Below are 25,174 nucleotides of genomic sequence, written 5' to 3'. Positions count from 1 at the left end.
CATAGACAAAGATAACTTGGAATCTGCATATAGTGATACCAAACGAAAATGATGAAAGGAGATTTCAAATTCAACTTTCTCAAGCATGCTGCAGTAGAAAAGCAAATAAAGAAAATGAATGCAGCAAAAACAGAAACTACTAAGAAAAAATGTTAGCTTGTAATTCCTTTGGAAGTCTTCTTAAATACATGGCTAATTTTCTGGCAGCATTGTGTCCACATAGTTTCCTTCTTGTATTTATTAACTTTATCACAAAGTCCACTATAATAGAAATCCTTGACATCAAAATCCACATGAAGCCTTGTGAACAGTTCCAAAATCTCTTTATCATTAGACGAACTGCTGTCCAAAATTTCCCTTCGTGTAAAATACCTTGCATCATTTTCAAACCTCACAAGACTTTTCATGAGGTAAACGTAAGACACGACATGCTTCGGGCCACTTCTACTGGTACCACACAGCTCCATTGCCACCATATTTTTGAACAAAATCTCAGAGTAACTGTGTATTTTCAATGGTGGAATCTCCAAGACTCCATCTTTGGTAAATCTTATATTCATAACGCTGTCACTTATTGCCTTCTTGAACTTGATCCCTACACGATGAAGACGTAGTACCTCGTGCGTATGTTTTTCTACCCCACTTGAGCGAATTTGAGCACTGGTTGGGAGATAACATTGGTGAACTAAATCCAATAAATGGTGAACTTCAGGACCAAATCTCTCTGTAGTTACAAGTCCTTCTCCTGGAATCAATTTTCTAAAAAAGAGTAAGGCAAGTTGAATAAGGGAGTAAGTACATCCTTTAGGAATTGGAACTAAGTGAAACATTTGGTGAAGAACAAGAAATGGGATTTGGTTTTCGAGTAGTATCAAGTCACATCTAAGACGACAAAACATCTCGTAATTGCTAAAGGATATGTCATCTCTACGTCGAAAACCCTTTATAGCAAACTTAATAAAGAGCTCAATGATAAAACAACTATCAAGCAACATCATTTGGACAAATTCATTACTTCCAATTTGATCAATTGTGTTCTCTCCATAGCATTTCCTAGCTTTGTCCTCTAAATTTCTAAGTGTTTTCACACAATTCTCTAAAATGGTTTGTGTGTTTATTGGTTTTCGACTAACAAGTGTGTTGAGATAACACCACTTATGTTCCTCCATGTCGTTAAGGGTGGCAACTCCATGGTGAAAAGGACCTATAGAGACTAACTTAGGAGAGTAATCATGTTCACTTCCCTGTTTAAGTTCTTGAGGAACTTTGTTGATACGATGAACACTTGAGATATTTTTCATCTTTTCACCAATTGATTGTACAAGATCTTCTTCTTCTTGCACTATATCAAGTAATACATGATCTTCGGTTTTCGCATTTGTGTAGGATATATCTTCTTCCTTCATCTTTCCTTGAGACATGAGTAGAATTGGCTCCCTCCAAAATCCTTACTTCATTAAACTTTATAAATGAAATTAACTAAACCCCTGCAAGAAAAGATAAGAATTCAAAAACATCAAATTTGTATCAACCCACTCCCAATGATCGCCCTAAGCAATGATTAATTCAGGATTAAGAGTCAGTACATCCTTTTTTCATAAACGGGCTAAATTTTACATAATCACACGCATATATATATATATATATACACACACATATATACACATATAGTCAGAGCTAGACGCAGTAGATTCTATCAAACCCGCGACGTCTAATCTAGATTCGCTACTTCCCCGAGAGGCGGAGGGTTGGGGGGAGGAGGATATACATGAACTCATAGGATTAAAGGAGTGAAATAAGGTTACCAGATGAATGCAGCAAAGATATTAAGGAGAAACAATCTGAATATCTTGTTGATGACAAACCGTAAAATATAGGAATAAAAGCTGATTGGTAGGTTATAAATGTGTCTTAACAAGAGAAACTTGTATCTTTTTATGATTTGAACATGCAGGAGAAGTCATTATTTGTTTACTTCATTTACAGAGAAGAATTGTTTTGTCAGAAAGCAAAGTATTGTTACATAGGAAGTTTATTTATTGCTTTTATGAGAATCTAGGAATATTTGACAACATTATTGAAGTAGCAAAAGAATATTAACATTCTCAGATTTTTGTGTGGTGATATATAAGAAAACATAAAGCTTAAGCGTGCATCGAATAAAACGTGATATCCTCTTTAACTTATATTCTAACGAATTGAATATCTTTTACAAGGAATGAAAGAAATATGCGATGATTTTTTCTCGAAAAGTCCCCAATGAAAAATAGAGGTTATTCCTTCCTTTCTATAGGTAGATCATAACCACTACCTACATTTCAAAAATTTGTGCACCACAAAGAAGAGTTAGCCTGTTTGGATGGGCTTATGCCTATAAGCTGCAAACAGCTTATAATTTAAAAAAAATAAGTTGGGGTAGTCTAACTTATTTTATTTTTTTAGCTTATAAGTTGTTTTTAGCATATAAGCTGTTTTAGATAAGCTAAGTCAAATGGGCCCAATTTTTTTTGAGCTAATTTTAAGCACAAAATAACTTTAAGCTGGCCAGTCAAACACTCAAAAAGCTGAAAACAACTTATAAGGAACTTATAAGCCAATCCAAACGGGCTCGAGACCAATAATTTCATAGAAAGAAATCATGATTCCTATGGTGATTTCTTCAGATTCCTTCTAATTGTACTGTAATAATGGCGTTCTGGTGGCGTTGATTGTTATCGCATTAAGTGGAGGAATTAGAATTTTTTACTTAGGGGTGTTAAAATATATAAAAAAAAATATACGACGAAATTAAGGGGTTCAACATATTATATACATACATCAAAAAAAATTCTTTTTATGTATTTACAAAGTGTAATTTTTTGGCGAAGGAGCGTCGACAGTTTTAAATAGCTTATTGATTAGTTGTGGTTTATTGTAATGCATAAATACTATTCCCTCTATTTTATTTTATTTGATACACTTTTCTCTTTAGCCTGTTCGGAAAAAAAAATTATATTTAGAAATAATTTAATTATATGAGATAAACTCATTCACACAAATATTTTAGACTTGATTTGAATCATAAATTTCAAAAAATCTTTCTTTTCTTTTATAAAATTTGTGTTTAGTTAAATAATATCACATAAATTATGACAGCGGAAGTAGTAGTTACTCCTTCTATCCTAGCGAAATGTTTTGCTGAGTCAATTTAACTAATCTTTCTAAATTAAAAAAATTAAATCAGTATTTTAAATTAAAATTTATATACTCAAAAATAATACACAGATAGTTTTTTCCTAGATAGATATTAAAATGTTACTTTTTTTCAAAACGGATTAATAAAAAAATAGTATTCAAAATGTGTGCAAATCGACTAGACCACCAATAAATAGGAAATGACACATCATCAGTTATTTTAAAACGCTAATTAGTGAACTGTTAAGACTAAAAAGCGACATCTACGAGTAACTGAGAATCTTTTCTTTTCTCTTGTGGCTATGGCGATTTGTTCTTCAATTTCCTTCTAATTGTAGCTTAAAAAAAAAAAAAAAACCCTAACAATTCTTCTCGAAGCTTCTAGAACTTTCTAGAAACTTCCAAATGGCGTTCTGGTGGCCGTTGATTGTTATCGCCATCGCATTTGCGATCTGTAGATTACTTTTAATGCTCATTCCTTCTAATGCTCCTTCTATTGATGTCGATACTTCTGATGGTAAAGTTATGAACTAAACGACGTCGTATTTTGCATTTTTGAAGTAATTTTAAATAGCTTATTGATCGGTCGTAAATTCTAGTAGTAATTTCTCCATCTGTGCCAATTTATGTGACATTTTTCGCTTATCCAGAGTCAATTTGGCTAATCTTTGAAGTTAAATTGGATTAGAGCAGCTCAATATTTGCATTTGAGTACTTTGAAATTGCTTATTAATTAGTATTTGTAATGTATAAATGCTAGTAGTTGCTTCCCTGTGACATTTTTCGCTTATTGAGAGTCAATTTGACTAATCGTCGAAGTTAAATGGATTAGATCATCTCAATATTTGCATTTGCAGTACTTCGAAATTGCTTATTAATTATTTGTAATGTATAAATGCTAGTAATTGCTTGCTCGTGCCAATTTATGTGACATTTTTTGCTTATTGAGAGTCAATTTGACTAATCTTTGAAGTTAAATTGGATTAGATCAGCTCAATATTTGCATTTGTAGTACTTCGAAATTGCTTATTAATTATTTGTAATGTAGAAATGCTAGTAGTTGCTTGCTCGTGCCAATTTATGTGACATTTTTCGCTTATTGAGAGTCAATTTGACTAATCTTTGAAGTTAAATTGGATTAGATCAGCTTAATATTTGCATTTGTAGTACTTTGAAATTGCTTATTAATTAGTATTTGTAATGTAGAAATGCTAGTAGTTGCTTCCCCGTGCCAATTTATGTGACATTTTTCGCTTATTGAGGGTCAATTTGACTAATCTTCGAAGTTAAATTGGATTAGATCAACTCAATAACTTAGAATCAAAATCTTGATATTTGAAAACGTGTATTTTGCATTGATTAGTTGTGGTTAATTGGAATGTATAAATATTACTAGTAGTTACTCCTTCCGTCCTAATTTTGGTGAGACTTTTTGCTTATCGAGAGTCAATTTAACTAAACTTTGAAGTTAAATTGGATTAGATCAGCTCAATATTCTAAAATTAAAGTTTAGATATTCCAAAACTATACAACAAGTAGTATAAGTTGAAGTACTTCATTGCTTTATTGATCAGTTGTGGTTTATTGTAATGTATAAATACTAGTAGTAGTCGTTCCCTCTATGCCAATTTATGTGATACTTTTCGCTTATCGAGAGTCAATTTGACTAAACTTTGAAGTTAAATTGGATTAGATCAACTCAATATTTTAGAATTAAAATTTAGTTATGAAGGAAACGTCGACTTATTTTGCAATTGAAGTACTTTTAAATAGCTTATTGATCAGTTGCGGTTTATTGTAATGTATGCATACTGGTAGTTGGCTAGTTGCTCCCTCTGTGCCCATTTATGTGACATTTTCGCTTATCGAGAGTCAATTTGACTATTGTTTGAAGCTAAATTGGATTAGATCAACTCAATATTTTAGAATTAAAATTTAGATATTCAAACAGTAGACACAACTCCTATAAGTTGAAGTACTTCCAAATTGCTTTTTGATCGGTCATGGTATATTGTAATGTATAAATACTAGTAGTTGCTCCCTCTGTGCCAATTTATGTGATACTTTTCGCTTATCGAGACTCGAGAGTCAATTTGACTAAAGTTTGAAGCTAAATTAGATTAGATCAACTCATTATTTTAGAATTAAAATTTAGATATTCAAAAACTATAGAACAAGTAGTATAAGTTGAAGTGCTGTATTGATCAGTGCTTTATTGATCAGTCGTGGTTTATTGTAATGTATAAATACTAGTAGTAGTTGCTCACTCTATGTCAATTTATGTGACATTTTTCGCTTATCGAGAGTCAATTTGACTAATCTTCGAAGTTAAATTGGCTTAGATCAACTCAATATTTTAGAATGAAAATTTAGATATGAATGAAACGTCGTCGTATTTTGCATTTTGATGTACTTTAAATAGCTTGTTCATTCAGTTGTGGTTTATTGGAATGTGTAAATATTAGTAGTAGTTACTGCCTCCGCCCTAATTTATGTGATTTTTGCTTATCGAGAGTTAATTTGACTAATGTTTGAAGTTAAATTGGATTAGATCAACTCAATATTTTATAATTAAAATTTAGATATTCAAAAACTATACAATAAGTAGTATAAGTTGCAATCTGTAGATTACTGTTGATGCTCATTCCTTCCAATGTCCCTTCCATTGATGTCGACACTTCTGATGGTAAAGCTACGAACTAATGCATTTTGAAGTACTTTTAAATAGCTTATTGACTCGTAATGTAAAAATGCTATTCCCTCTGTCCCAATTTAGGTGATACTTTTCGCTTGCTCGAGATTCAAACTGTATGAAGTTTGACCAACATTGTAAGATGTATTTTTTCACCAAATTGATATGAGAAAGTTGCAACTTATAGTACTTTTCATGTAGTTTTCAAATATATAAATTGTAATTTTATAATATTGAATTAAGCTAATCCAATTTAGCTTCAAAGTTTAGTCAAATTGACTCTCGAAAAGCGAAATGTATCACATAAATTGGGACAGAGGGAGTAATAGTTACTCCGTCCCAGTCCCAATTTATGTGACATTTTTCCCTTATCGAAAGTCAATTTGACTAATCTTTGAAGCTAAATTGGATTAGGTCTACTCAATATTTTAGAATTAAAATTTATTCAAAAACTATATGACAAGTAGTATAAGTTGGCATTCTTCTCATGTCGATACTCGATATGATGAAAAAGTACATATTAAAATATTGATCAAAGTTGGTGTAGTTTGAATCTCGAAAAGCAAAAGGTGCCACAAGACGTCGTCGTATTTGCAGTACTTCGAAATTGCTTATTAATCAGTTGTGCTTTATTGTAATGTATAAAGCTAGTAGTTACTCCCTCTGCCCCAATCCCAATTTATGTGACATTTTTCGCTTATCAAGAGTCAATTTGACTAATCTTCGAAGCTAAATTGGATTAAATCAACTCAATTTTTTAGAATTAAAATTTCTATAGTCAGAAACTATACGACGAGTAGTATAAGTTGACATTCTTCTCTTGTCAATATGATGAAAAATACATATTAATATGTTGGTCAAAGTTGACATAGTTTGAATCTCGAAAAGCAAAATGTGTCACATAAACTGGGACAGAGGGAATAGATTATTTGATTATATTATTTACTCCTTATGGTATTACAGTGTTGATATTTTTGAATCTATTACTGTGTTGGGTTCTTAGTAATGTTTTTGATATTGTAGTGTTGGACGACGGGAATCACATGAAAGATAACAGCTTCATTTATGTAAGTTATGAATGAAATGCTACTTGCATAGATTGAATTTTGGTACATTTTCTTAATGTTGATTCGAATTCGAATCATAGATGGTGTTGCATTGTGTTTTGCTTACTTTTGTTTAATTTTTTGTTTTTGCTTCTTTTTTCCTTTTTATGTTTGAAATCTCTTTCATGGTGTGATTCGGTTGAAATGTGGTTATTTGACTTTCACCAGTTGGGTTTTGATCAACTCTTTTCAGTTTATCTTTTTCTTTCTGAAGAGGCACTTAGTGATGTATACTTATTACACTGCCGAAAATAATTTGAATTTCCATTCGAGATATTGGGGAAGTGTTTTACATTAGAAATCAAACACTACAGATCATTTACTAGAACATTTTACAATGTCAAGTTGAGTGTAAAAGCTGGTGATATGTTATTATCATAATATCATACAAGGTAGTGGACAGAGAATGAGGATTGAATTGCCCCCTCGGGGTTAGTCTAACAGTTGAGACAAATTTGGGAAGCAAGATTGAAGTCCCAATAAAAGCTGGACTAGAGGAATTATTCTTATATGGTTAAGCCTTGGTGGTCTGAGTTACATGGTATAGTACTGGTGACAGATAGAAAGTGTCTGGTGGCTTAAACAAGCACAAACTGGCCCAGACATAACCTTTTTAAAGAAAAGAAAAGAGAGAAAATGTGATGATTGTGTTTTGGTGGTATTTTGTAAAGGTTGGCAAAAATGCCTTATTGATGGTCGATGCAAGATATATGTAGCAAAAATGGGGATATTTTTGTATGCAAAATGAGTTCCATCCCTAGGTTTATAAAGTCAGTTTTCCTCTTTTGGTGGAGATAATTCTTTTCGACAAAAGCATTGTTTCAAATTAAACCTAACCAAACATTGGAAATTACTGCTAAAGCATTTCCATCCGAGAATATGAGTTTTACATAATTTATCAACTCAACATCTTACTGAGAGTAGTTCCTCCCGCTTCCAACTCATTCACACTATCAAGAAAGCATTTCTCTTTAGGAGACCAAGTCAGATGACACAGTTTGAGACTTACTGTAGTGTGCATGTCCGTTTTATTATTCAGATGAAATTTGCCTTCTTACTTTTTCTGGAACTTCATATGGTTCATTCGAAAAGTAAAAGAATGTGACACTTATATATTTTCACACTGAATTTTGCTTTAGATTCCCTCAAGACGCCATACGGATAAAGTTCAGTGCTATGAACCTGCAACAATGAAGTACTTGGGTTATTTCCCGGCGCTGAAACCTGATGAGGTCAGTTTTATGTACTAATATAAATATGATATTTTGTGTTCCTCCATTCTAAATGTCAATCTCTCCTCTCATGCACTAAACGAACTTTCCCTTTTCCCTCCTTCCCTTTATTACATGGTTTAGTATATAGAATTCTTGTATGAAGTTTTGCGTAAAGTCATCTTATCAAGACTTGGTATACAGCTAACTGTTTCTCTTTTCCTGCCACTTATTATCATGAGAACCTTTATGTGATAAACTCATACATGAACTTCAAGATAGGTTTGTTATTTAAAATAGACCAAATAGGGGTGCTAAGATAGCATCATAAAACCCAATCCTAATTGGCCACACTTTTGCACCCGGGCAGGCCTTATCATAGCCCGTGATTTTCCTTAGCTTACTCCACCTTATATCTGCAATCTTATTGATTTCCATGTTCTTCGCCCCCAAAAACCAGCATCGACAGTCTTTTGTATGATACCTCTTTACATGCAAGTCAAATGCAATTAACAAATTTAATTATGCTCAGGTTAAAGAGCGGGTTGCACAGGCAAGGAAAGCTCAGAAGATATGGGCAAAGAGTAGCTTCAAGCAAAGACGCCTGTTTCTACGTATACTTCTAAAGTATATTATTGAACATCAAGACCTTATATGCAAGTAAGAACACTTGCCATTTAAAATTGCTATTTTACACTGCCAACAGTATTGAAACATTAAATTATGCCCGAGGAGCGAATGTAAATAAATTCACTTAATAGCATCGCAATACATCTATACAAAACTTGGAGCACTATGAAAGTTACATAATTTCATTTCACAATCATATGCTATGAAATTGGATAGGAGATAACTGAAGTCTATCAAGCTATTGCCTAGAGCCCTAGAGTTTAGAAATTCATGTCAATGACCTTATTCCAGGTGTTGGTTGCCTCAAAGTTGTGTCTAACAATTCTCAATATAACTAATGATATGACAGAATAGTCTCACTTGTTATAAATAAGCAAGTACAGAAGTAACAGAAGAATTTCATGACGATGAAAATTTACCATTGTCCCGTTTCTATTTCTCTCACATATGAGAACACTTAGTTTTAGTCTAAGAGTTAGTTGCATTTAAATTGCCTCTTCTTCATGCTCCTATTTTTATTTAACCTTGTTGGTTATTTCTCTGAACAACTTTTGTTAGTATCTCTTCACGTGATACTGGAAAAACAATGGTAGATGCCTCCTTGGGAGAAATAATGACTACATGTGAAAAAATCCATTGGCTTCTTTCAGAGGGTGAAAAGTGGCTAAAGCCTGAATACCGGTACGTTATGCAAATGGTTTCTCTTCCTTGCATTTCAATAAAATAGTGGACTCTGTACTTACATGGCTTCAGCCCTTGATAACTAGAAGTGTTAAGGAAATTTTTGATTGTATGTTGTGGTTTGCAGTTCATGCGGGAGATCAATGCGTCACAAGATTGCAAAAGTGGAATTTTCTCCTCTTGGTGTTGTTGGTGCGATTGTTTCATGGAATTACCCATTCCATAATATCTTTAATCCAATGTTGGCGGCAGTCTTCTCAGGGAACAGCATTGTGATAAAGGTCTTCTTTTTTCTTTTCCAACTTCCTATATTGCCTGTTTGCTCATGGCTAGAACTTTAGCAACACTGAAAGCAATAGGAAGATATTTGAGATGAGTTTACTTAAAATGTAGTTATCAGATCTTGAACTCCAAATATATACTCGTGTAAATAGAACTGCAAAATATACAACCTCATAGAAGCAAACTGCTAGAAAACTGTGGTTTTTTCTTTTGACGAGATCACCTCTTTGTTACCTTAGGTCTCAGAACATGCCAGTTGGTCTGGGTGTTTCTATCTGAGAATAATTCAAACTGCTCTTGCTGCAGTCGGAGCTCCTGAGAACTTGGTAGAAGTTATAACAGGGTATGGATTTGTACAGCATTTATCCTTCCTGTTCTGGGTTGATTTGTCATACATTTTATTAAAATTCCCTTGCCAGATTTGCTGAAACTGGAGAAGCACTAGTATCCTCTGTCGACAAAATTATATTCGTTGGATCACCTGGTGTGGGCAAAATGGTAGGCTCTCCCTGAACAGGGACTACAGGCTTATCTTTTCATATCTAATACTGAGTGACTTAACTTCAGTTTTCATCTTCTCTATGCCTTTGATTAACTTTTCTTTTTTCTGCTGAATTGTAAATCCTAATGTTCTACAGATCATGCGGAGTGCTGCAGATACACTGATACCAGTTACCCTTGAGCTTGGTGGAAAAGACGCATTTATTGTCTGTGAAGATGTTGATGTGCCGCATGTATAAACTTTTCCTGTCTGCTTTCATTTTGGGGATCGAGTTCATTTGATTGCTTTCAACTATGATAGGAAGATCATTCAAATATCTCTATGAGAAGTTAAAAAAAGAAGATCATTCAACTATATCTTTTTTTTCAAGAGATTTTAAAGAAATCAAACTTGATTCAAATATCTCGATGAGAAGTTAAAGAAAGAAGATCATTCAACTGTATCTCAGTGAGTCGTTAAAGAAATAATCAAATTTGATGCAGGTTGCACAAGTTGCTGCTAGAGGAGCTCTCCAATCAAGCGGGCAGAATTGTGCTGGTGCAGAACGTTTTTATATTCACAAGGACGTTTACTCTTCTTTTGTTGCTGAAGTATCTAAAATTGTGAAATCGGTTATTGCTGTACGTGACTTTTCTCATTTGTGCCACATTTTCAAATCAATGCATTATAAGATCTTTATTCTTCATGAAAAATGACTATTTTTGCACATAGTGGCTGTTTGGCTTCTTAGTTAGGTGGCTTACCGATCCTATCTATAGCTAAATGTTCAGCTCGTAATGTACTGTCTTCATGTTCATCCTTGTTCAGATCGATAGTTAGGTGGCTTACCGATCCTATCTGTACTTTCTTAGTATGTGTTTGCCTAGAATTGAGAGATAAATACATAATTGCCTGAAACCTAAGCATAAAACTACTTATTTCTTGCGCATTGACTTACTTTGAAATTCGTGATTTTGCTAACACAGTCTGATTTTTCAAAACTGAACATTTTATTGTAGGGTCCTCCTCTGTCCGGGAAGTATGACATGGGAGCCATATGCATGCAAGAGCATTCTGAAAAGCTTCAATACCTAGTAAATGATGCCCTAGACAAAGGCGCTGAAATTGTTGCTCGAGGAAGTGTAGGCAATATTGGCGAAGGTGCTGTTGATCAGTACTTTCCTCCTACTGTGATCGTAAATGTAAATCACACGATGAAATTGATGCAGGAGGAGGTATCATCAGTTTGATAGATTGTCGTTCATTTTAGTTACTCCAGGGATGAAGGTGGTTTGATTTACGACATATGGCAATTGCTCGCAGGCTTTTGGACCAATATTGTCAATAATGAAATTCAGCTCTGATGAAGAAGCTGTTCAACTTGCAAATGATTCAAAATATGGGCTTGGTTGTGCTGTATTTTCAGGCAGTCAGCGTCGTGCTAGGCATATAGCTTCACAATTACATTGTGGAGTGGCTGCTGTCAATGACTTTGCATCTAATTACATGTGTCAGGTACCTATAGGCATCAAGAGTTTGGCATACTTATATGTGACTATTTTCCTCATGATGATTGAAGTCTGATTACAAATTGGAGACAATTTTGTGAACCTCAGACAATACCCTGTGACATCTGCGTGAGAACTCCATTACGGATTGCCATTTTTTTTCCTCCATTATACAATTTTCAGTAACAATGTTCCCTTTGGTTAAGTCTCGGTCCTACTTGAAGTTCTGTGCGGATCCCATATGGTCTTATTATTTCTTAACCTTGACACCGAAGGAGAACAAAAAAAGATCCTCTTTCTGCCTTTAAGTGTCTACATTTGCAAATTTAACGGGCTACAAGTCAGCTTCCCTACCTCCACTTCTACAGCCAGAAGTAAATGTTAATTGCATCACCCAATCAGGTTACCCTACTTTTCCCCTCATAACTTGCACCTCATTCTCGACCCCTGAAGCTCATGACCTTCCCGCTCTTCTCATTGGTCCTGAGGCTTTGCTATGTGCAAGCCTGAAATGTCTCTTCTAAAGGCAAACTACCCCGAAAGTGCACACTCCCAGCTTATTAGGCTAACTCCTTTGTCCTCCCCGACACCCCTTTTTTTCTTGGTTCTTCTTAAAATGGACCCTTCTAACATTTTCTCCTGAATAATGATATGCAGTCCCTGCCATTTGGTGGAGTCAAAGACAGTGGATTTGGAAGATTTGCTGGTATTGAAGGATTACGAGCTTGTTGTCTTGTAAAGTCGGTTGTTGAGGACCGGTTTTGGCCTCTTATTAAAACCAAGATACCAAAGCCTATTCAGGTGAGTTGCACGTCTTCTGAAATCATGCTGTCATTCGTACATTTCATATCATATACATTTTACACCATCTATTGCAGTATCCTGTTGCTGAAAACGGATTCGAGTTCCAAGAGTCTCTGGTGGAAACTCTTTATGGTTTGAACATCTGGGATCGTTTACGGGCATTGGTGAATGTTTTGAAACTGCTTTTTGGGCAAACCCCCACCCCCACGAGCAATAGAAGAAGAAATGACTAAGACTACTGCTCATCTGTTATGCCAGAAGCTTAAAAACAAGCACTGATATGCAATTTCCGTTCTCTCTATCATGCGGTTACTTTCAGGGTTGAACTCCTACTCATGTTCACCTTTGATTTACTAACTGGATAATCAATTTTGGTTTTGGTCAGGATTATTCAGATCAATGTGGATTAATTTTCTGCCCAGCTTAATGAAATTGTTACTCAAGGACAGCAGATATGTGGCTGATATTTTAACTGTGTATTAGCTAATATAGTTCGTCTGCACTATTGTACCAACTAGTTTATTGGCTCTGGATGAGGCCCTTACTCCTGAAATATGCATGGACAAGGGTAAGTAGTTACCCACACTCGTTTTACGCCATGCTACTATCACTACTGGCGGGCTATCTGTATCCTCTGATAATGACCATTTCTTTGTGATATCATGACTTTTATCCTTGTCAACCTTTTCAACTCTCTGCCTTCCTCATATAGTTCTCATAGAATTCAATGCATTTGTACTTAATTATTCGTACTATTATTCTCCAAATGGTGTTAGGCCTCACAAGCATCCTAACGGCTAACTCCATGGAGAAGTTGTTGATGTACTAAATACTATGTTACTAGCTAAAGCCATGTCGAGTGTGGGGATGTTGGCGATGTCCAATGGTAGAATTTCAAAGTTGTCGCTTTGTTAAAATGTGATTGACTCAATAAATGGGTTATGACCCAAGAATACCAAAGTAGGTTTGGTCCCAAAATGGTTACTAGTTGCCTGTTTTGTAAGAGGCATGCATCTAACAACTCTTCCATTCAAATTCGATACCAAATGATATATCTATGACGCATTCAGATGGAGGAAATGGTTGAACACCGCCAATTTGCAATTTGAATACAAGAAAATAAACCTTCAAAGATCTCTCATGTTACTTTCAAATATCTTATGTATAAAAATAAATATCTTTTGTGAGAAAGCCGTGAACTGAAAACAACCTTGCAAAGAGCTACAAACCCAGTTGACTCGTGAAGCTAGAATACCATGTTTAAACGATTTCAGATCATTGATATATTACATTAACCCCATTTAGACTCTCATGCTCAGGCCCGGTACTAATAAAGGGATGTTATTTGCCGCAATTACACAGCAGCCTGAACAGTGTACAAGGCAGAGAGTTCCTCGACAAGAGTGATATCTAGAATGAAACTCAGCAGCAATTATATTGGCAGCAGCGTGCACTCAAGCACAATAGTATGTTATAGTCTTTTCCACACCAATTTTCACTATTGGCGAAGCCAGAATTTTTACTTAAGAGAAATCAAAATATAGGGACATAAACACACAAAAATAAAGGAGATCCAACATCTACAATATAGGCGTAAAAGTAATTTTGACCTTTTACAGTACTTAAAAATTATGCAGCAATGGGATGAGCCCCTTGCGCCCTCCTAGCTCCGCGCCTGACTTCCACGTACCTGAAATACAAGCAGTATTTCTGCAACCACAATGAAATACTGTATATGCTCAAAAACAGACTCGACATTACACCAAAATGTTACGGATAGTCGGATACTCAATACCTTAATCTTGAGACAATTGTTTAACATAATAACTTAGAAGAAAAAATATCTTGGGCAAGCTTGCATTTTAAACTTGTAGAACCTACAATCAAGCAGGAAAGGTGCTTCCAAATCACTGCTGCTGAAACCTTTCAAGGAACTACAAGAACAATGACAAACCTAAGAACTGAGAGATTAAACATAGCAGCCCCCATGATTTCCTTGAGAATAAAGCTTCTAAAAATTGGGTATTATAAAAACTCAAATCAGACCACCATCAGTGGAAGCCTGCTATAAGCAACTTACATCTTTTGATATCAATATAAGCAACTATACTTCAAAGGAAAAACGAAAGTTAAGAACAACATAAAGTATTTTTTGTTAGATGTGTTTTCTTTTTCCCTCTTGTTCATGGGAGACTTCTTAACCCCAAGTATACCATCAGCAACCATTTCTGCAATCAACTTTGGTGGAAATGCGGAATGCCACTATATACAGATCCAATTATGAAGGTGAACTAAGACGCAGCTCCTCTAGTATAACCTCACACCAAAAGCATTAATCATTCTCTTTAGTTGGCCTTGCTTGTAACCCATCTCCTCTTTCGTGCTGGTCTAGGTTGCATCACTTCTGTTGTGCCAGCAAACGAATCAACACGAGGCTTAGAGACATTCTTTGAATCACTTTTGAGAGCAATAGGCTGCTTGAAACGCTCTCTACGCTTTTCCCTCTTTGCCATGATCTCCAAAATCCAAGGGCTGTCCTGTCCCTCCAGATTTTTATCATTAGCCAAATTCTTCGTTTCACTGATTTGCGATTTGCCAGAACATGTGATTCTCCTTTTAATGACTTTCTCGTTAATTTCTTCAGAAATAATCTGACCTTCTTCAATATCCAGAGACTCTTCATGCTCGGCATCTAAAAATTTATCAAGCCTTGCTTTATCATTTTGTTTAGGATCAGTTGTCAGGTTTTGAGTTCCACGTGTCTTCCTGAAATGGGGTTCGTTAGTTCCATCAATAGGCTTCAGCTCCACATAACTATCTGAATCCAAGTAGCCAGACCTGCCAAAGTATGATACATCCCCTGCTTTGGAGCATCTTCCAGAGGACTGCAGATCCATGGTCACAAATAAAAATCAAAATGCTGATAGTTTACACAATTAGTGAATAGAGGCCGCCTTATCGTGCGCGAGCTCACGTGCTACGTAAACTTACCATATCATACTAAGTACTAGCAAAGTTGAAACTATGAAAGGGGGTGCAAACTTAAATCGTTAAACAGAAGAGAGCTATATAGCCAATGGGTATATTGGTTTATAAAAATCATAACCAGAAGTGAAGAATAAAACGCATTAGCATACGTGCAAATCAAGAGGATTTGCCGAAGTAGAACATCATGCTTTAATTTACCAATAAAGTACAGCCAAGAAGAAATTTAAGACACAGAAATGTGTTAGAACAAGGATAATCACAAAGCTTTATTATAATGTCATAGTATATCAACATAAAAATAATATCAGAGATGGCGTCGATGTACAATAAAACTTGGTTAAATGGTGGAAAAAGAAATGGATTCTGAAGCAGCACTAAATGCATTATAATTGTGAAACAAAGTATACAGGTTAAAGTTTTCTCCACATCATTTCTCCCTTTTCTATTGTTATAAGTTCTTTTGCGAGAATTAAGCTTACCACGGGCTCTTGCCTCAAAGAGAGCTGAAAAAAGTAAAAGGAAAATTCCAAATCCCAGAAACAGCATAATTGACTGGACAAAGATGAGTAAAAGCTCAGAAGATTACAAGAACTATTGGAAACAGTTACGAGCATTTCGAATTTTTATATTTCAATATATGATATTTAGGTGGGTTTTTTTTTTTTTTTTGTGATGATAATGAAGGTAACAATTTTATTAAAAATATGGGGAGAACCATGCAGACAAGATACCATGTAAAGAACCTAAAGACATGGCGCAAAAAAACACCCAATCATCTGTACTTGACGGAATACCCAAAGTGCTTAAAAATATACGAGATATGATGTTTAATTGTCATGCTCTCTTGCAGAAACCTCAGCATACTTAATTTGTGCTTATCTACTTAAGATACGAAGCACCATATATTGAAAAAATGTAGACTACTACACCAACAACCAGTCCCCTAAAAAAAAACAAGACTTCATTCTAGTCCAAGTTCAAGCAGGAGCAACACCTAGTATGGCCTCTCAAATCGAATTTAGAAAATCTTACTGTCCGGCTAGAATTATCATTCCTGTCTAAATGACAAGTTGTCCACAGACATAAAAGGAGCATACATTAGGAACAGCAACTTCATCGGTGTGGTAATCTCCTGTTTCTTATTTCACTGCCCAGCTCACATTCTTGGACAGGATTTCAAGTCATCATTTTCAAATTTTTTGATATTAAAGAATAATGAAAGAAAAGATATGCTTTATAACAAACTAAAGGTACCCCACACACAAAAGCTTATGCTAAGAAAGGACATATGATTTGCTAGAATTTGGAATTAACATAATAAAGTTCCTGTGTAAGCACAATTTTATGAAGGTTAATATCCAGAAAGAAAAGCCCATTCAGGACATTGTAGTTTGACGCTAATAATAAAGTTCAACACAGTTTTACGCCAATGCCGGCTAAAGGCAAGTTTCCTCCTGAACTATTGAACAATCAATGAAGTCATGCAGAAACATTGTGCTAGTGAGATATCAATCTGTCTTCAATAAGATATGGTGGGTTGGAAGAAATAGTCATGTATACAATTCAATGAAACCGTTCCCAGCTATACAATTTGGTTAGTTTTCTGCCTAGTTTAGCTGAGATCCTCTTTACTGATATTAACATTGCAGTATATAAAAGGAATTTACTAGCTTTTTACTGTTGCAGAAGACTGCCTATATAATTCCACAAAGACAATGAAGTTCCGGAGTCCTCTCTCATTATTTGCGAAAGCATTATCACATTAGATATATAATGTACACCAAGTGGCAAAAGACTACCACCCACTGGAGCTGCATAATGGTAACATGCTCCTTAAACAAACACTTTTTTCTCTTTTCTGTCAGTAACAATGTGGATGCACATCTTTTTGTTGGATAAAGAAAAAAACCGACTAAATGGTCACCAACAGATTTCTGTGGTACCATAAGTAACAAGAGAATACTGATGATCAATTGATCATAGGTAATGTAAAAATTCCTAGAATAGCAACCTTAATATGATTTTGGAATTGACACCTCCAATTTTTTGAGGGCCAATTCAAGAAATTTAAATTTATAAAATAAAAAAAAATAAAAAAAAATAAAAAGAGAGAGAACAGAACAAGGCGACATGAGAACTTCACATAAAAGGAACATCTGAAATCAAACGCACAGGGAAAGTAGGAACTTGGTAGCATGGGATGACATCGCACAATGGAACAAGAACCAACATATAGAGAGCACTCATATTTACATATGGACTATACAATCTTGACATTCGTATACACAATATTACCTCTCTGTTCTCAACAACCAAGCCCGTGTCAACAGAATCTTTCCCCCTTGGGCGTCTCCTCCAATGATTATCTCTATGAAAAGGTTTAGACCCTTGACCAAACTTACTGGCATTATTGCCTTCCGCCATCAATTTGTATTTTTCCTGATCCACATGCCTGTCATCCGAAACCTTTTCTACTAGGTTGGGTCCATGTTTATTGTCAAATGACTCAAACCTTCTGTCACTTGAAGTTCTTCTGAACAAACATGACGTCTTCTCAGCATCTAGTATATTTTGATGATACCTTGAGCAATTTTCGTCTTCAACCCATCGCAACCCTTCAGATTGCTGGCACCCTCTTCTTTTAAAATAATCCTGATTGCCAGGATACTTAATCGACTGATCGGCACCAATGGAGTTGGTCAAATTAGCAAACTGACCACCATCACATTTCCTAGTCCCACTGAATATTCTGCGTCTGCCACATGGCAGTTCAGGGCTCTGCCACCTTCTGCTAGCTGTACAAGATTCTCTATACAAATGAACAGATAGAGGTTGATACCTGTCAAATCTCCCTTCCTCATCCTTCAGATCCATGTAACATATACTTTTGCTGGGACTGTAATCTCTCCTCCTTTTTCTCCTACCTGGGCTTCTAATTTCTCTTCTGAAATAAGTCAAATTTACATGATAGCCATCTTCTAAAATATTAGTATCCCGATTGTCGTATGGTCGGTATCTGTTATCGGTCTCTTCCGTGATATCGTAGATGTAATTACATTCAGTTGCAAGATCATCACTTCGCACTCTCTTGCTACTCTGCAGCTGATCTATTTTCCACATTCGTTGACCGGGTTTCTCATAATCTAAATAGGGAATATACTTATCAATCCATTTTTCTGATTCATGAAAAGAAACATTGTCCATGTCCTGAACAGTGAGTCTTCTCCCGTAATGGGGTCTATCTCTTTCCAATAATTCATCATCCGTATATATTGACAGTTCAAGAGGATCTAGCTTTCTTTTTGCGGTTCGACTGCCAGACCAATTTTTGTCATATTTGCATTTTAACTGACATTCCTTCTCAGGATTTTTTGTATAAGAATCCCGGCATGGATAATCAGAAAATCGTCCTGCTTTAGAGTAAAAGGGTACTGCCCTCTTAAAATGTGAAGTATCTTCCCTTTCATGAGAGTCAAAAGCATATTGTCTATCCCTCTGTCTGTTTTGGATCACAGTTGAATTACGCCTTTCATACAGTATCCCAGCATCAGATTTACGGGAATCGTCATCTTTCAGGTGAGCAGGAATTGTTTCACTCATTCTATCAGGCCGCCTTCTGTCATACACCAGATCTCTTTGCACAGACCTTCTACCTCGTGTAAAATATTTAGGATCACCAGACTTTGTCCGGATATGATGGGTTCCAGAAACTGGCGCGTAATCAGTTTTACCCTTCTCCCGTAACCTAGATTCTGCGTTTAATAATAACCTTGTACGATGATAATGAGATTTCTCGAAGTCAAGAAAAGTCCCATCTCCAGATGTGCCACCATGACTTAAAGAACAAGAACATGAACCTGGGCTATGATCTCTACCTCCACCATGCAGAGGTTCTTGTAATTGTATAGGTTTTCTTGGATCAGATATGTCTCTCTCACTGCTTTTATTTGCATCATGAGAAGATTCAATTGCTCCTGAGGTTTGTTTGACATTACAGTAGGCCCCCTCTTGGTGGTGATGCTCATCTGCATCAGAGAACTCATAATTTCCGTAGTTATCTGAGTCCGTAGACACATGCTCACGAACAGGGGTGTTCCTGGAATCCAGAGCCAATTTTATGAGAATGACGTAACTTGAATCATTAAATACATTTTTATGCATCATCAATCAGCAGAAAACCAGCTGCGAGGTGAGAAGCGAGACCTAAAAGTAAAGGTGAAGATAGCAAATAGAAACCCAAAAATGAAACAGATTACTCATGGTCCACGAAAAAGGAAACCTCTAAAAATTTTGACAAAATTTTGCAAGACTGTCTTGGACAAATACTTAAAAGACTCCAGAAGCTGACAACGTTAAGCCAATTAAGCATTGAAAACATGCAAGCAAACCTGTCACATTTCGAACACTTATGCTGCACCAAATACAGCCTTCAAACTTTAACTACTTAAGAATTAAAATCTGCAAGGTCATTTTTACTGACATGTCTCTTCCAAATAGTTGGTCCAAGGAGAAGATTAACCAACAAAAGAACAATACAGACTAACATCACAATTCAACCAGTAGATCTCATACCTTCCAGATGAGGAGTTGCCTGATCCTCCCACAGTTCCTTCCAAGCTGGCTAAATCATCTTCACTGGCACTACTGAAACAGAGAAAATCCCTTCTATCTCCCCCAACATCTCCATTCTCGGATGCTTCCCGCTGCACTTTTGGAGAATCTGATTTTCGATCTTCCATTGACTCCTGCAAAGCAATCTGGTCCCAGCACAAGCCTGTGAGCAGACGACAATTATATGGTCAAGAAGAGGGAAGAATCAAAAAACTCATACCTGTATGACAACACCAGAATCCCGATCCTGTGGGCGTCCCACATCTGTTGATGGTTGACGCTCAATAATGCTCTCTTCCACCTCTATTTCTCTACCTCTTGGCTGAACATGTGCAAGTTTAGACAATTAACATCATTAACAGTTCAATTTCAGATAGCATTTAAGAAATTCTAGGTTACGACGACATCTACAATATTTTTAACAAAAATTCCATCTTCAGCATGGTTTGAACAGACCAATGCCTTCACTCAATTACTCATTTTGGCTTTTAGAATTGGAAATGAATAAGGTTAACGATCAGAAAGAATCTCACAATCTATTTGAATTTTTTTTTGATAAGTTACAAGCTATTTGATACATACAGGTGGTGTGTACAATCCTGATTAAGCAAGGAACTTTGGAAGACATGACACTATTGGCTGCTGTTGACTAGAACAACCTTCCCTGGCCGGAAAAATTGTTCTGGTCTGTCTAAAGTGTGTCTAAAGTGATCAGCTTTTGCGGACATTACTTCTTGAACAACATGGTCACCCTCTGCTTTCACAACCCATTTGATGTATAAAGCTGCATTTCTTGTTTGAGAAATAGTAAATCTTGACAATCATTTAGAGAGCTTACCTTACTATTTTTTGAAGTCTTGTAGTCTGAATCTTTGACTACCCTTTTTGCTTGTTCTCGGTGCTTATCCTATTTCAGAAGTCACGGCCAAGGATGGACATGTAAGACATGCGGTAGATTTGGTAGAAGCAATTTTACCACTATACATTCTAGAAAGTTGGAAAGAAATACAAAAACAAAGATAATGAAAAATGACAAAACGAAAAACTATATAATACATATCAGAAACAGAAAAACTTGTATGCATTCATTACCAGGCAGTTGCAATACTGTTTCCAGCTATCTTCATCAAATCCAAAATTAAAATAATCTCTCAAGTCAGCGCCTGGATACTGCCAACGTTTCTTCTCAAACATATCAATATTCACGTCCAAGATATTCCTGGAAAATTAGAGATCAATTACATATCTATGAAATATGAAAAGATTAAGCCTACAAAAGAACATAGAAAGATTTTCTGTTAAACCTATTTCATAACAGTTCTTGGATGAGATGACCAACACTGTCTCCATCAAGCAAATATGCACCAGGAAAAGTAGAACCAGTTGTTCCAAATGTATCATTTTCTTTTAGCAGTATGTTTGAAATGCAGATCTTTTTCTATAAAAATGGCAACACAACAAAGCACTTAACCAAAGATTAGAATGCAAGCTAAGTTGACCAAAATTATTAACCTCGACCGAGGAAGTGAGAAGTTCTGTCCATTTTGAGTAGCCAAGCCTGAGCCCACCCTTTGCGTGTAGCCATTATCCTCCCAGTTGCACTTGACCATTGCTGTAGAGTAAGAATGTACACAAGAAGATACATTGGCTTTGAGATGACTTGAATTTGCTGCTTGTGGAGGTCTCGCGTTCTACAGAACAATGGGGAAAAACATAATTCGGACCATGAAACACTATGAAGTAACAGAACTGCATTAATTCATTTTCTTTTCAGGCACTCGGGCCAGCTTTTCACCTGGACTAATATACGAAAGCTAAACTGCATTAATTTGTGTAAACGCTGATGAAATATATCATCGTGATAATTGTCACACCTGAAGAATTCAAAATAGATAATCGAGAAGAAATATCTAAAGACACCTCCAGTTAAATCCCTGCAGAAAGTGGAGGCAGGTGCATTGCAAAAAGATAAACCCAAAAAGAAGGGAAGTATTCGCTTCGTTTGCTTTGGAAAAGAGCAAAGCAAATATACATGGTATATCACTTGATTCTGGCCTTTTTCTAATAAACAATATAAACACACATATATGTATCAATCAATCAACTCATCGTAGTCAGGTTTAATACTTAAATTAACACCAAAACAATATCGAAAGAGCTCAATTTGCATTTCTCCCACTCCAAAAATATGTGGGACTTCTAGCTTCCAGAGTTTCAAATAAAGCGAACTTTGAGCGACTTTTGAAAATTGATTTTCACCATTTTATACGAGGATAATTGTAACTAGTAATCAAAAAAAAAAAAAAAATCGTGTAGCTTCGAGATATCTAAACTTGTAAGTTTTTTAAGAAATCACTTACTCTAGTCTGATTTTAGCTTAAATTGACCCTGATGAGCAAATAATGCCAAACAAACTTGAAGAGACTACACATTTGCTGAATTTCAAAATTTTCAAGCAAGCAAAATTCTAATAAAAAGAATTACTTAAACTTAATCCGCTTTACACTAACATCCCCCGTTTTTGCATATATTCAAATTAACATAAGCATTCAAAAATTTAAGCAACTCCTCTCGGTCAGGTTCAAAACTTAATCAATACCAAAACAATTTCAAAGTAAATTCAAATTTAAACTATATGTTTTTTCTCTAATTCTACAGTCTAATAATGCTACCTTGTAAACAGTATTTTGTTTCCTCATTTGACTATACTTATTTTTTTAATAATCTTCTGTTACTCTTACTCTACCTTTTTATAGTAGCTCTACCTCCAGGGGCGTATTTAAGTGGAAGTGACCTCGGCAAAAAATTACAATGTATATATAGGATAGATTTTCTGTGTTTACGTAGATACATTAACTTTTGAACACCCTGAGCATATGCAGAAAGGTAGCTCAGGCGCTCCAGGCAGTGGCGGAGCCAGGATTTTCATCCAGGGGTTCAAAAATTCTAAAAGGTAAATACACGAAGAAGTCAGGGGGTTCAACATCTACTATATATACATAACAAAATAATTTTAACTTTGAAAATACACTGTAATTTTTCGCCGAGATGAACCCCCAAGAGCCAATGTGGCTCCGCCCCTGGCTCCAGGATGTTCAAAATTATCTCTAGCACCCTGGTTCGATTCTCATCAACAACATTATTTTTTATATTTAGCTTTTGTTTTTTTTTTTTTTTTAAACTCCCTGAGTAAAAATCCTGAATCCGCCACTGTCTACCTCAAACCCTATGTATAGACGGAAAATAATATAATCTATCCAAACATCGTTTTCATCAATACATACAACACAATACAATATAAATCGCTACATTATGAAACAATACGTAACAACAATACCTTGTAACTGTTTTTTTCTCCATTGCCGTTTTCGCTGCTATTTGAACAACATTGTCCTAATCCATTTTCCTCAATAATTTCATCTTCATTATCATTTAATAATATGTTTAAGTCATCTTCACTTTCGCTCTCACATTTCTCTTCTTCGTTTACTGTATTTTGGCGATTACATTTTTCGATTGTATTGTAGTCAACGACGGCGTTGACTACTTCGGTGTGTAAGGCATTGATGATTGCTGAGCTGGCTTGTACTTCCACGTCAGCGTATAGATCGCCGAAATCGTCGCCGTCGTTGTCCATTTTCCAAGTGTATACAACAAAAAGGGACTGACTGAGTGAGTGAAGGGTTTTTGAGATATTTGCAAATCATTAGTTGCTTAAACCCTAAAACAGTATTTACTTAAAAAAATATTACATTACATTACAGTAGTAATAAACAATTAAGTCTCTTAAATCCAATCCTAGGGGTCGTTTGGTAGGCGTAATAAGGTGGATATATGAGTAAGTGATTAAATTGATAAGTATTATATTTGATTGACGGTAAAAAATAATCAATATTTGATTGACAGTAAAAAAAAAAAAAAAAAAAAAAAAAAAACTCACACTTATAGTATGTTTGGCCAAACTTTTAAAATTAGCTTATTTTGAAAAGTATTTTTTTCCAGAATTGCTTTTCAACAAAGTATTTTTGGTGAAAAACAGTTTGTGTTTGAACAATTAATTTTTTAGTAGCAAATAGTGTTTGGCCAAGCTCTAAAAAGTGCTCCTATGTGTATCTTCCTCAAAAATGTTTTCCAAAAAAAGTATTTTTGGGCATAAGCTATTTTTTTAGCTTTTGAAAAATAGCTTCTACTACTCCCTAGAAGCATTCATTTTCTCTCAAAAGCTTGGTCAAACACTTCACCTTTTTAAAAATAAGTACTTATTGAAAAAAAATAAGTACTTTTGGAGAAAAATTGTAACACCTCGTACTCTCATACTAAACTATATCAGTAACATCCCGTAAGTTCGAGTTAGGTCCCAATGGGTAATATTGGTATTATAATGACATGTCAGTTATATGAATCCATTCGGGATGATTTCGGGCGATAGATAGTCGTTTTGAAGTCAAACCAAAAAGTGAAATCCTTAAGGCTTTCAAAAATTGTCTAAATCTGAGACAATCTTCATTCATTGCCAGTTTTCGAGAATGTACGTTAGTAATTTGAGAAAACTTCCTTCTTGAAAGTTGTAGATAATTGAAATACCTTTCCAATGGTGTATTGCGGAGATCAAACGGACATCCGTACAAAGATTTATAGCCATTTTACTGAAGGTGGCAGAGCTGAATCTTCATTCATGGCCAGTTTTCGAGAATTTACGTTAGTAATTTGAGAAAACTTCCTTCTTGAAAGTTGTAGATAATTGAAATATCTTTCCAACTGTATATTTTGGAGATCAAACGGACATCCGTACAAAAAGTTATAACTATTTTACTGAAGGGTGGCAGAGCTGAATCTTCACTGGAAATTTCACTCAATGTACGCCCAAGGAGTATTAGACGTACTTTCAAGTACGGGCCGTACATTGCCCGTTTTTGGCAGAAAAATCATTTAGAATGGGTAGGGTCTTGTTTTGTTCCCATTTTTCATTCTCCCAAACCCTAAGAACGAAATTCTTCTCTCCCAAA

At 35.3% G+C, this 25,174-nt stretch overlaps 3 protein-coding genes across 5 annotated transcripts; 1 reads left to right on the top strand and 2 right to left on the bottom strand.

Annotated features, from left to right (window-relative positions):
• Window positions 1-4: 4 nt before the first annotated feature.
• On the bottom strand, window positions 5-2,061 carry LOC132604500 (UPF0481 protein At3g47200-like). The gene is made up of 2 exons (XM_060318036.1): window positions 1,806-2,061; window positions 5-1,487 (listed from the first exon to the last, which is right to left on the bottom strand). Exon 2 carries the CDS (start codon window positions 1,419-1,421, stop codon window positions 153-155), a length of 1,269 nt encoding a protein of 422 aa, XP_060174019.1. The 5' UTR covers window positions 1,422-1,487; window positions 1,806-2,061; the 3' UTR covers window positions 5-152.
• Window positions 2,062-3,406: 1,345 nt separating this feature from the next.
• Window positions 3,407-13,260, top strand: LOC132604499 (aldehyde dehydrogenase 22A1). The gene is made up of 14 exons (XM_060318034.1): window positions 3,407-3,691; window positions 6,890-6,933; window positions 8,112-8,204; window positions 8,716-8,843; window positions 9,372-9,494; window positions 9,622-9,775; window positions 10,016-10,119; window positions 10,196-10,274; window positions 10,415-10,510; window positions 10,761-10,898; window positions 11,277-11,492; window positions 11,581-11,772; window positions 12,423-12,566; window positions 12,644-13,260. Exons 1-14 carry the CDS (start codon window positions 3,580-3,582, stop codon window positions 12,800-12,802), a joined length of 1,782 nt encoding a protein of 593 aa, XP_060174017.1. The 5' UTR covers window positions 3,407-3,579; the 3' UTR covers window positions 12,803-13,260.
• Window positions 13,261-14,397: 1,137 nt separating this feature from the next.
• On the bottom strand, window positions 14,398-23,971 carry LOC132604498 (FIP1[III]-like protein). Of its 3 annotated transcripts, XM_060318032.1 has the most exons (9): window positions 23,506-23,971; window positions 21,681-21,859; window positions 21,261-21,387; window positions 21,007-21,075; window positions 20,389-20,490; window positions 20,130-20,314; window positions 17,853-19,653; window positions 15,408-15,454; window positions 14,398-15,335 (listed from the first exon to the last, which is right to left on the bottom strand). In XM_060318032.1, the coding sequence occupies exons 1-9, from the start codon at window positions 23,803-23,805 to the stop codon at window positions 14,915-14,917; spliced, it is 3,231 nt and encodes a 1,076-aa protein (XP_060174015.1). In that variant the 5' UTR covers window positions 23,806-23,971; the 3' UTR covers window positions 14,398-14,914. The 3 variants fall into 3 exon arrangements, with proteins under 3 accessions (XP_060174015.1, XP_060174014.1, XP_060174016.1); XM_060318031.1 differs by having other exon boundaries at window positions 14,398-15,454; window positions 23,506-23,970; XM_060318033.1 differs by lacking the exons at window positions 21,681-21,859; window positions 23,506-23,971 and adding an exon at window positions 21,473-21,672 and having other exon boundaries at window positions 14,398-15,454.
• Between the last annotated feature and the right edge of the window lie 1,203 nt (window positions 23,972-25,174).

The sequence above is a fragment of the Lycium barbarum genome, chromosome 7, assembly GCF_019175385.1.
Source record: "Lycium barbarum isolate Lr01 chromosome 7, ASM1917538v2, whole genome shotgun sequence".
NCBI lineage: Eukaryota > Viridiplantae > Streptophyta > Magnoliopsida > Solanales > Solanaceae > Lycium > Lycium barbarum.
Note: the sequence above shows the minus strand (reverse complement) of the source record. Positions and strands in the feature narration are given on the sequence as shown.